This window comes from Cyprinodon variegatus, unplaced genomic scaffold (assembly GCF_000732505.1).
Source record: "Cyprinodon variegatus isolate N-32 unplaced genomic scaffold, C_variegatus-1.0 Scaffold177, whole genome shotgun sequence".
Classification (NCBI taxonomy): domain Eukaryota; kingdom Metazoa; phylum Chordata; class Actinopteri; order Cyprinodontiformes; family Cyprinodontidae; genus Cyprinodon; species Cyprinodon variegatus.
The window spans coordinates 1,076,340-1,088,189 of NW_015150630.1; the positions used below are offsets into that span (position 1 = coordinate 1,076,340).

At 36.4% G+C, this 11,850-nt stretch overlaps 2 protein-coding genes across 2 annotated transcripts in view; one reads left to right on the top strand and one right to left on the bottom strand.

The window, feature by feature from the left end:
- Positions 1-1,039: 1,039 nt before the first annotated feature.
- fam174b (family with sequence similarity 174 member B) lies at positions 1,040-6,215 on the top strand. The gene is made up of 3 exons (XM_015378724.1): positions 1,040-1,605; positions 2,976-3,107; positions 3,869-6,215. The coding sequence occupies exons 1-3, from the start codon at positions 1,337-1,339 to the stop codon at positions 3,870-3,872; spliced, it is 405 nt and encodes a 134-aa protein (XP_015234210.1). The 5' UTR covers positions 1,040-1,336; the 3' UTR covers positions 3,873-6,215.
- A 118-nt stretch (positions 6,216-6,333) lies between these two features.
- The window catches only part of st8sia2 (ST8 alpha-N-acetyl-neuraminide alpha-2,8-sialyltransferase 2), a 19,958-nt gene continuing 14,441 nt past the window's right edge, over positions 6,334-11,850 (bottom strand). The window contains exon 6 of the mRNA XM_015378723.1: positions 6,334-10,152. Within this exon, the coding sequence (XP_015234209.1) occupies positions 9,846-10,152 (307 nt within the window). The 3' untranslated portion in view covers positions 6,334-9,845. The remainder of the gene's footprint in view (positions 10,153-11,850) is intronic.

The following is an 11,850-nucleotide window of genomic DNA, read 5'->3' on the forward strand; positions in this document are numbered from 1 at the left end:
CCTCAAAATGTGCGGCACGCCCTATAGTGCGGTGCGCCCTATGTGTGTTGTTACTGCGGACGTTGTTGAGACCACCATGAGAACGTTAAAGGGGCATTGTGGGCATGGATTGTGTATAATAGAACAAGTTTGTGTTTTATGCAGAACGGAGACCAGGTGGTTTTTTCCACGCATCACCATCGCTGTTAATCTGTGACTCCATGCGTGCCCATCTCACAGCCGATGTGAAAAACATGGTGAAACAAATGAACGCAGTGCTTGCTGTTATTCCGGGAGGTCTGACAAAGGAACTTCAACCGCTCGACATCGTAATGCTACTTTCACGCGTCTGCTGCTTCATTTTTGCTGCTTGTACCAGTTATGCTACGTTCACACCGGACGCAGCTGGCGCAGCAAAATCGCGTCTGCTGCTGGGTGGAGCTACTCTATCCTTTCTTTTCTTTGCCTTGCAGCTATATTTGCTGTGATCAGTGGGAATAAAGTAGCCTAGTTTTAATATGTTTTTAAATGAGAAAGTCCACCTGAAAACATCATTGCAGTCAGTTCAGCCAGATTACCATCCTGCCTTCTAATACCAATCAGCTGGCTGCAGGCAACCTGCTAATAGTTTTCACACTTTATTTACGTGAAATATCTCAAGATGCAAAAACACACACAAATACATCTAAATATATATAGGCCTATGTATATGTGTTTGCATCCTGAGATATTTCATGTAAATAAAGTATCACTGGAGGGGAAGTGAACGTCTTCAAACCTTGGAAACCAAGTCCAGTGGATTGTTTTTTTTTTTTTACTTTTACGGAATGACAATTACCTGGATGACTGAAATCTTCATCAGCATATAAACAACTGTCATCCATTTTTATTAAAATAATTGAATAGATAACTTAGTAAATATAGAATTTCATCAATGACATTAGGATTTATGGCTTTGCAGAAAAAAAAAGAAGAAAAAAAAGGAACAGCTCATGGCGGCAGCAGCTCAGAAGAAGCTAGGATGTACGTGACCGACCTGAAGGCAGCACCAGCCCCTGCTCGGGAGCAGAGGGCCAGACCGCAGAGCTCTTCCGGAGGCGGATAATCCCCTCATCTCCTCACGCAGTTCCAGAAAGGATTTGCTCTGACTCACCTACAGGAGGACACCTTCTGGCAGCTGCTGCAGTTTACCACTATAGGAGAACCCTGGATGTGCGCAAATATGGATCCTTGCGTCTCCCTTTGCGCCTTGTGGTGTAAATAGAGCAATTTACTGAGTGGATAATGTGGCAGCTGCTGCCTGGGAGGAACTATTGAAGTCTGTCACTTCTTTATAAACAGTCATCATTTCGGCAGCATGTCGCTGACGCTCAGTCTGGCTTTAGGTGTAACTGTTCTCTGGCGCATCAGCGGCGAACCGCTGACTCCTTCAACTGCGACACATTTAAACTCAACATCCACCTCCGTCATCCATGAAGGAGTGACGAGTAAAAACGCCACGGAAGATGCTTTGGGATCCCCGATGTCACCTTTGATGACTTACCTGCCAACTCTAAAAAACGTCGTTATTTTGATCTGCGTGCTGACAGCTGTCCTCATCACATGCCTGGTGATCAAAGTGATCAGGTGGGTTATAGTGAACAGCTTTATTTAAATACTATTAATGTAGCTGTTTGATATGATGCTCTGATATATAATCTACATTTATTTTTCATGTTAAGCTTAAGATTTATTTTGTCAAATCAATTTCACTAAATTTATGCAGCTTCTGCAAACATATTTTGTAATTTAGCAGCCATTGGGATTATATTTGCTCTTAAATTATTATTTAAACTTCTCATCATATTAGAATAAAAATTATTCTCAAATGTGAAAAAGAAGACAAACTTTGTAATTTAAGTAAACAAAGTAACCTGTTTTAATATTACTATTTGTTAAGGTGCTGTACAGTAAAAAAATAAAGCTGTGTGGTTATAAATAAAAGACAATAAAAGTGATCAAACTAAGAAAATAGAACACATTGAATACAATCTGAGTAACTATAGAATAGAAGACTAGGAACTGATGAAATAAACAAAAATTAAATGCTAAAATGCATAAAGAAAGTTCTTAAATCTAAATGCTTAACAGAAATATCTGTGAATTTATATAAAATAATAAACACTACAAACAGCTACACAGCTGTATGAAAATAATGGCAAAGATTAAATCATTTATATGAGTTCAAATTAAAAAAATGGGTCTTTAGTCGCATCATTGTGTTAGAAAATTAACAAAACAAACCTTGATAAGAGTTCTGATATAAATCTCCTTCCAGTTCCACCCCATACATTCAGTGTCCTTCATTCCTGAAACCTTTCAAAAAAGCCAATTATATGTTACTATGTGAATGAGGGAAATGTTTTGTAGACTTCTTTCAGCCAGCTGACCAGCAGTGCCCAGCTGCAGATCAGGGAGGAGCAACATTGTGTTACTCCAGAAAAATAGAAATGTTTATAAACTGTAACTATTAACTATCTTGGCGGGCCTTAAAAGGCTAAGATTCCTAAAAAAATGCTGAAAGACTTATTGGTCTTACGTTGGTACAACAATCACCTAAAGCCTTTTTAGCTATGTTTTTCTATAAGTAAGAAAAATAATAACAATATGCTGTCTGGTTTAGCCAGTAGTGGTTTTAGACCAAATGTACCAGGGGGCCAGGAAGGGGCCAGCGTGTTTTAATGGGGGTACAGAAAAGTATGAAATAAAAAACAGGAAAGGGATTCAAATATTTTAATATAGCTGCATGAAGTGAAATTTCTATTCAATTGGGTTTAACTAAAATTCTATATCTTATTAGGTCAATATCCATTCATAATTTAGGAATTTTACATATTTTTGACTTAAATCAAGTTAAAATTACAGTTTTTTAATAAATCTGAATTAGAACTCAAGAAAACTAACAACTCAGAGCGACCACAGCACTTCAGTTCTTCTCTTCTGTTTTCTTTCTGTAGATCTGGCCGAAAAATCAGGAAAACACGAAAATACGACATAATTACCACACCGGCAGAGCGGGTGGAGATGGCTCCTCTGAACGAGGAGAACGACGACGAGGATGACTCCACTCTGTTTGATGTCAAATACAGGTCTGTTTCTTTCAGAAGACCAAACACATGCAGCATGTTGTTGCAGCATGCTGTTCATTTAAAAACTAACCAGAGACAGTCTTCAGCTTTTAACCGCACTGTCTAACTTTGATAAAAGCAAACTGGTTTATTTAATAAAAGAATTGCTGGTGGTGGAACTAAAGGAGTGAAAAGCAGCAGAGCTGTAAAGGCTATGAAGAGAGATTCCTGTGCTCCTCCCAAAAAGTAAACTTAAAGACAACCCCAGATTAAATTTCTACTGTGTTAGTTTTGCATGTACTCATTGCCTCTTTCTGCTTGTGTTATCACTGTGGACATAAAGCTGAATTTGTTTGCATGTAAAGCAGCTCGTACTTTGTCTGTAAAACTTTGCAGATAAGATTCCTGACATACTAAAGCAGCTCGACCTCCTCCTGTTTCTACTGTGTAAAAACTTTTAACGACACAAAGGGGGTTCGGAAAATTACTGTAACCCATGAGAACCATAAAAGTCAGCTTTTTGAACATGCAATCAAAGAAACATGTTTCCTTTAAAGCGTTAGCACAGCTACAATGTTGATTTTAGGTTTCACCCTTCCGTATGTCGATTGTTCCTTAACTCTCGCGCACACCAAAGCACTTCCTGAGGGGAAGACATGACGTCCTGTTTACCTGACATTCCTGACTTCCAAATCAGATGGGAACTTACTTCCTTCTAGTTTCTTTATGCGTTACGACGGCAAACCTCTAAGACTAACAAGCTTTTCTCCTTTTGATTGCAGGTGAATCCAACTTGGGACAACTGTTGTCTTTCTAACAGTTTTTTCCACCTCAACCCAACGTCAGTGATTTTGCCATCAAAGTGTCGTCATGCCAACGACTTCTGCAGCTTGTGTTTTACCTGCGTTGCAAATGAACAGATGTCATTGTCTACTGTAATGCAAGGATTGTTTCATCACGCTATCTAGATAACTTGCTCAGTGTTTCTTAAATAAGACATCATATGGATGGAACTCCTCCATCAAACTTGAAATGGTTTGGAGTTATCCTTTCTAAAAAACTGTCCTCTTCATTATGACTTTAATCTTTGGATCTTGTTCAACCCTGAACTGATGTATTATGATCTAAGCTGGAGGTTAAAGGAAACAAATTTATTTCCTGCCAGTGAGGGTTTTAAAAAGATAAGAAGCACAAAATGTTGGTTTCTACAAACCTCAAATTGAACTTGTGAGCTCCACTATTATATTTATGTTTTACCCACTAACCATCTGATTGTGAATATATACTGTTAGTTTTTTTTTATTTTTTTTATTTCAGATTCAGTTTTGGTTTGCTGCTATCGAGCTGATCTTAGTCAGTGTTTTAAAGCTGGACTTCAGAATACCCTCAGGATGTCTGTTAAAGTGTGTTTGCTGAGAATGTGAATGCTGTCTGCCGTCATTGAAGCTGTTTAACCAGGACTGATCTGCTGGAGCTGTAGGTTCAGTGGTTAAAATAACACCATGACAACATGTTGCCAGTGTTACAGAGTCAAAACAATTTAAACATCTCTCAGTTAGGGTCCTGAAATCTGATCTCTCTTGTGTACATAAAAAAAAGGTATTTTCTAGAGCCTTTCAAGAAATCCGCCTTTAGCTTGCAGCATATTTTCCCACAGAAGAGCCTTTAGTTTTGTTATTGCTTAATAATTTGCTAAAACAAATAAAAACACATCTTTTTTTTTCTGAAACTACAATAAAAATGTACACTGAGAATAAAAACACTCCCCTATAGAATTTCGGACTTTAAAAAGCTGCAGCTTATTCTGTTTTGTATACATTCATGTCAGTGAAATCACGAGGCGCACAACGAAGCCAATAAGCTGGCATTGCTAAGCATCATAGCGGACGAGTGACTTGACAGATTTAAGAACCTAAGTTCATGTCTATCTGATTACATATAGTCCAGTTTCCCCACTCATTTAATTAGGAAATGTTTCTTGGATAGCCTTAAATAACTTTGTGTTGACTAGCAACTATTTTCACCAGCGCCCCATTTTACAAACCAGGGTTAGAGGTCAAATCGTGCGTACCCTGGCTTTTCTGTTGCAGGAAGCTAGGAAGCCATTCACCTGAGTACAATTTTGACGACCGTATGAAACAACCCAGCTCAGTTTGGACAAACTCTATGCAATATTTCCTACTTTTTAAGCTGAGAACTGCACAAGGAAGTGTTGAAAATGGCGTCGCCTTTTCTGGACAAACTTGTTGAGATCCGAGTGCAGATACTCTGGAGATATCTATGTCAGGATGAGGTGCTTAGAATATCTCTTGCTTAAAGACATTGGATTTTAGACATTGGCACTTAATAAGATTAATTTACCATTTTCATGTTCTTATTAACGTTAACAATATGGAATTAACAGTGTCAAGAAGGCCTGTAATACATTACATGTTTGGGGAATCACTCAGCAATCATTTATGCCTGGTATGGTACACCTTGAGATATTCAATGCATACACAAAAAAATGTGATGCCCACATTGTAAAACTTTCTGAAAAGGAATTTGAAAAGACATTTATTTGCAAACACAACATATAAATATAAATTTTATGGGTCAATATTAAATCTATATTAATGAAATGTATTTCTAGAGCTGATATCTATATATATAACTGTTACATTTATGGGTAAATCTATATCTTGTATCTAAATTTTACAACTAATAAATACAAACCTTACATCTATATGTTGAATCTAAATATATATCTTGAATGCTGGGTAGATTTACATTTATAATAAAATATAAACACTAACTTTTATGTGCCACTCTATACGTGACAATCGTCCTCTGTCATTTAAAAAAAACATAAAATTCTGTTTACTTTTAATTGTTTAATAAAATCATAAAGGACACAACTGGACACCTGATAATTTCTTTAAAAACACTTTGTAATGTAAAGCTTTAATCTAAGTTAAATGGAAAGAGGTGGTTTCGTATCTATTTCCTGTGCTGTTTTCACAGTTAAATCTCGTAGATAAACCAACTGAAGCTGCTATCTGCCCTTGTTTTGGTTTTTTTGTATTTCAGTTTTTCTAAATGTTTTTAGAAAGAAAAATAAACCACTAAACAGATAACATCCCGTGGCAAATTCCTTTTCTGTGTTGAATTCCAGTTTCTTTTCTGGAATTTGGTCCCTAATCAAATTCTGCTTTTGGCCCCACACAGTTCTGTGCCAGCTCTTTAGATCATTGTTTTTCTTTTTTTCTTTTTTTTTACGAAAATTCATATATTTAGTGGACTGAATGTTTTTTGATTTGTTTAGGACCAAAAATGTGTGCAGAATTGAGTGTCTTCTTTCATCTACCTTTCACAAACTGTACATTATTTCTTTAGCACCATTAATGTGTTTGACCATTCCTCACGTTGGGATATTTTTGAATTATATTTTTTGGCTCCATGACCAGAAACCTGCTGACCAGCTAAATTCCTCTCAGGCTTGTACCGTTGCAGTTGTCATGTATTCCCTTTTTTTGTTGTTGTTTTTTTTAAACAAATAAAATTGTGGAAAAATCATCATCATGTAGAGATGCTTATAATAGACTTTTATTGGTTTGAGTCGTCTGCTACACAGAGTTGCTCTTGTTTAAACAAATCAGTTGTGGCTGTGAAGACATTTAAATAAAGCAGTTAAAACAGTTTAAGTGTTTCTGGAAAACAAGTTCGACCCAGATGTGTCGTGTAAAGCGGTCTTTTCTTCAGTTTCCATGTCTTTACAACACTACTGGAAAACCGCATCTTTTTAAAGCGTGGAATCTTTAAAGGGAAAAGCCTGGAATATTTCCCGGTCTTGGTCTTCTGTGTTACATTCACACCATCACAACCGAGCTGTTCAAGCATCCATTAGCTATACCACACAGGTTACAAATGCTACACAGGTTAAGACAACAGTAAAAAAATTACAGATTCTGTACATGTTGGAAAAAAACAAAAAAACAACAGAACAGAATCCCCTTATCCCTGTCTGAGAGGGAGCGACATGTTAGAAAGCGTTCCAAACTGCTGCAAATTCCAGATTCTGGGTTAATTAACCCTAACAGCATTGGCCACCAAATGTTTCTATATTTACACATCTCAGACAGCATCTCACAAATAAGCCTTTCATTGCTCTGGTTTGCTGACGTCTCTGCTGCAACTTTCATGTCTATTCTTAACTTAATTGGGCGGGGTAATAAAGGCCAACATGCAAACCAGAAGTCACATCTTTTCAAAAACTCCCAGAAAACAGCATTTTTACGGAGGAAAATCACATGGCTGCGAGCGCATGAGACTTATCTTGTTGTGCAGCAGAGAAGGTCTTGGAATACTTCAGATGTTTCTGCTTATTCTTGTTAACAGGAGCATTTTCAATTACAGCGAAATAAAAAAAAGATGCATATCTAGAATACAAAAACAGCTGCTAGAAACCTTTAACTCAAGCAAAACTTCAAGAAAGTATAAACATTTTAAGCCACAAAGTGTTTTGGCCTTCAAGTCAATACTTAATGACTTAAAACATGTCAGCCCTAGAGTTGAACATTTTTGCACATCTTTTTAGCACTTTAATGTGAACATGGTTTATTTACTACTATTTAGAAATATGAGGACATATGCATCAACATGCTGTTGCTTTTAACGGTATTAATCCTGGACTTTGAATCATTTATTTGAAAAGCTCTTTTTGTAGGTTAAACCATTTTATTCAACATAATATAATCAAGTTCTGTTGGATTCCCTTTAAAAAAAAAAAAAAGGACATTTAAACAAGTATTTGCTGTTGTCTGAGTGAACAATTTTCATTCTGGTTCAAATACATTTGAAATAAATGTCCCTAGTTAAGTTGCACCATAAAGCTTCTGGCTGATTTTTCAACACATTCTTTGCAGGGTTAGTTCTCATTAATATGGTTGGTAATGATGTTTTAAGGCTATAGTTTAAGTATTTTTCAATGAGGGACAAATGGGGACATGCAAAAATCTATTTTGATGTGTGTTTTGGATCATTGTGTTGTTAAAACAGCCAGAAGTTGTCCATTTTTTTTAGTCATTAATTCCAAACTCTCACCCTTAGATAAAAAAAAAAAACATTGATAAGAACAACCTGAGATCCACAAAGGAAAAAGCCTCTTTCCACAGCAAGTTTTACTTCATCATAGCCTAATGGGGCAACATGGACGTCCTTCAGCTCAGATTTAAAACTTTCTTCCAAAGAACAGTCATCAAAAAAACATCTTCCAAGCATGGCAGTGGTAACACTTGCAAATTCAAATAAAAAAAAACATAAATATTCTTAAAAAGGTCCAACAGGAGCTTCTTGATTGGTCATTCCCCACATGGGTTATTATAAAAATTGTTGTATTTTTGTAATCATCACGGTTGCATGATGATAATCACTCCATAAAAAAGAGCTTTTCAAATAAACTATAAAAATAACCCAAAATTTATAACAATCTGACATTCACAACAATGGCAAGTCTCTGTCACCTTTTGAGCAAAATGTAAGACCTTTTATTTTGGTCCTGAAACTTTATATTTACAAAACTGTACGTGGTCCTTGTAAAACATTGGCTTTTTTGATCATAGGCACCAAAAAGTGTTAGCTACAATTAAATATATTAACACCACTATCAACCTCTATAAATACTGGCTTGTTATTCATTACAAATCCCTAGAGAAGGAAAAAAAAATCACACCTAGAAAAGCATTTCCCAAAGATCAAAAAGTTTTACCATCTTTAAAGGTTTTTGTACTAAAACTTTTTCAGCTAAAAGGAATTTAAAGTACATTCTGGCGACTCTTTTACTGTAGTAAAGTCGATGATACATTCAGTTTAAAAATGCTAAAATCTCCTTCCTAACAAGGAACAACTTTTTGACCTCCCATTACTCACATTTTCAGAGTGAAACATTTATTGTTGACTGAGCAAACTTTTATATGTGAACAGCTGGCGCACTGTTCCTTTATACCCACTGGAGGTGCAAATAACATAGCAAGCTGCAATTCAGTGGCTTGGTTGTCAGGAGAAACCTATCAAATGCATGACTAGAATTTTAAGGTGCTTTATATGAAGTTAGGAAAAGACAAAAAACTTTTTTTTTTTCAAAGAGAAGAAGGATAAGATCATTTGATCTCTTTCAGAATAAAACACAGAACATTAATACATCATTCTACCTGGTTGATCAGTGCTTCCACCCTGTGGCCTGCTGAGGAATAACAGGAGCAGAAAGGCCAGCATTGGGATTAGAATTGAGCCCCAGCAGATCCTAAACTGCTTATTGGTCTCTAATCATTCTATTATGTCTCTTGTTCTCATTTAACCTTTTCTCTAAATTGCTTACTTTACAAATAGCACTGAATAAATTCAGCACCGCAGGGTAGAGGTGATAGATTTTTCCTCTATGCACAAGTTCCTGCTGTGCTATAATAAAAACAATTGACTTTATATTGGCATTAAAGTGATCTTTTCTTTGAAACAGCCGGATTACATTCATGCTCAGTTCTTCTTCCAACCTGTAGCCCCAGGTATAAAACACAAACCATCTGCTCTCTTTACGGAAGCTCACAAATGAACCCTTCAGAGCTATCGGTTGCCATAGAAATCTCATCAAAGGTAAAAACACATGTAATGAGACAATAGAAAAGGCTGTAATTGACAGTGTTTCCATTCAATTCCTCCTTCAAGTTTTATCAGATAAAGCAGTAACAAGATTAACATTTTGTACCAACAGAGGGGACCATAGTTTCAGCCGAGATCTTTCTGTGTTTCTCGGTCCAGATCGCAGCTTCCAGTGTGGAGCCGGAGCGCCCCCTGCCTGTGCAAAGTGCTCAAGGTCCTGAACTCCAGGGGCATGGTGTGAGGACTCGAGCTGGACGTGTATTCGTACTTCAGAGTGTCGTAGTAGTGGTATTTTACTGGCCTGCCTTGTGGGTCCAGGGGGAATGGCCAGAAGCCGTAGAGGTGTATCTCCTCACAGAAGCGAGTAGCCATCGTGTACATGAGTAGTCCAGTGGTGGGACGCTTGATGTGGACGTTGTTAGTGAGCCAGTACCTGTTAACATAAGCATATGGCTGCTGTTAGTTGATTAAATGAAGCAAAGGGGATGATTTCATTCAAACTGTGCACAGCAGCTCTTATCTGCATATGAGAGTTAACAAAAACACCCCAAACTAACATAGTTTTACATTTTGGTGATTTTACGCCCTGCTAAATGTGGATGAAGATCAATGTGAAGATGCAAGGTTAAGCTGCTCCAACATATGGTCTTTTAGGACAATTTTTCTTTCAACCAGGTTTGTCCTGATGCAATCTAACAGAAACATTGTCCTAATAAAGGTATATTCAAATGATTAAAGACTCTGATGAAACCAAAATATAATAATTGATGTTGTTCAAGCTTCTGCGATTAGATCTTTACAGTCATAAATATATAAATATATAAAAATAAATATATAAAAATACAGATTTAGGTAGGTCAGGATTTTACAAACACTGAGTAACATATTCATTTGTGGACTTTGGTACACTTTGTTTTAAACTAAGCTACAGAAAACAAGCATCTTTAAAGAACAGTGACCCTTTATCTTATGAATATTGTGTGCATAGTTTACATTTGGGTGGCTAAATATCAAAATGTCACAATAAAACTTTTTGTGTTTCAGATTAAGCCCTTGAAGCTTAAACAATAAAAAAAATTGTAAAACTAGACTGTGACTGTTATTGGACATTATGACAAATTAATACTTTGACAAAAAAAAAAAAAACGGACTTATAAATCTAAATGTTCACTAAATATAAATGTTAACTAAGTGTTTCCATCTGTACAAGTCCGTTTTTTCAAGAACATCACAATGATGTAGAGGACAATAAAACCCATGGATCAAATATGATACATGTTGTCAAAAGGTGGCAAAAGCAATGTTTTTTTTACCAATTCATGACTAACAAGAAGATTTTGTGCCAGACTTCAAAAAGGTTTGTATGCCACTAATCTACAGAGCCCGGGAATAAAGAGCATGGGAATAGACACAGGGAAATAAAGCGATAAAGCGTGCACAACAAATACACATTCATTCCCAATTTGTGGCCACAGCATAGGTACATGTGTGCAGGAAACACATGATCTTCCTACACAGCCTACCTTCTGTTTAATCTTCAATTAAACAAATAAAAAATGTTTTTTTTTTCCAGATATGACGAATACATATTCAGTAAAACTAGTACATATCAAACAGCTTGCCACAGCTGTTGTGACCTTGAAAATATTACAGGATTTTTTCTTGAATGTTAGTAGATCAATATATTTATTTAGGTGAAATCTTCTGGCAGCAGGTGAAAATGAAGCCTAAAAACGTTCTAATATATAGAACCTGTGGATCACCTCATGTCTTCCTCCTTCAGTCTTCTTTTACAAAGTAAAATGGTTGTTTGCAGCCACGCATCGGATGTTATCATCCCGATAAATGGCCGTTATAAGCAGCTATCAGTCCCATAGAAAGGCTTCAAATTGTGCCAGTAGGCTCATTAGGTTATTATCATCGAGTGAATCCGAATCCTAACCTTATAGTAATTCCTTTTCCCCTGTGAAATTAATTAATCTATTTCTAATCTGAAAATTATTTCAGCGGTTCTTCACTTACTGTAAATATAACTAAATGAAAATGAAATGATCTGCATCTCGCTCATATTAAACAAACCAAAAACAAGTGATATCATGCCCTGTTAACTAAGTTGTAGAATCCTCTCCCT

Excerpts from the sequence above, each read along its gene's own strand:
- fam174b (XM_015378724.1), top strand. The coding sequence starts at position 1,337 with ATGTCGCTGACGCTCAGTCTGGCTTTAGGTGTAACTGTTCTCTGGCGC. Across the intron at positions 1,606-2,975 it reads CTGGTGATCAAAGTGATCAG|ATCTGGCCGAAAAATCAGGA; the intron begins GTGGGTTATAGT and ends TTCTTTCTGTAG.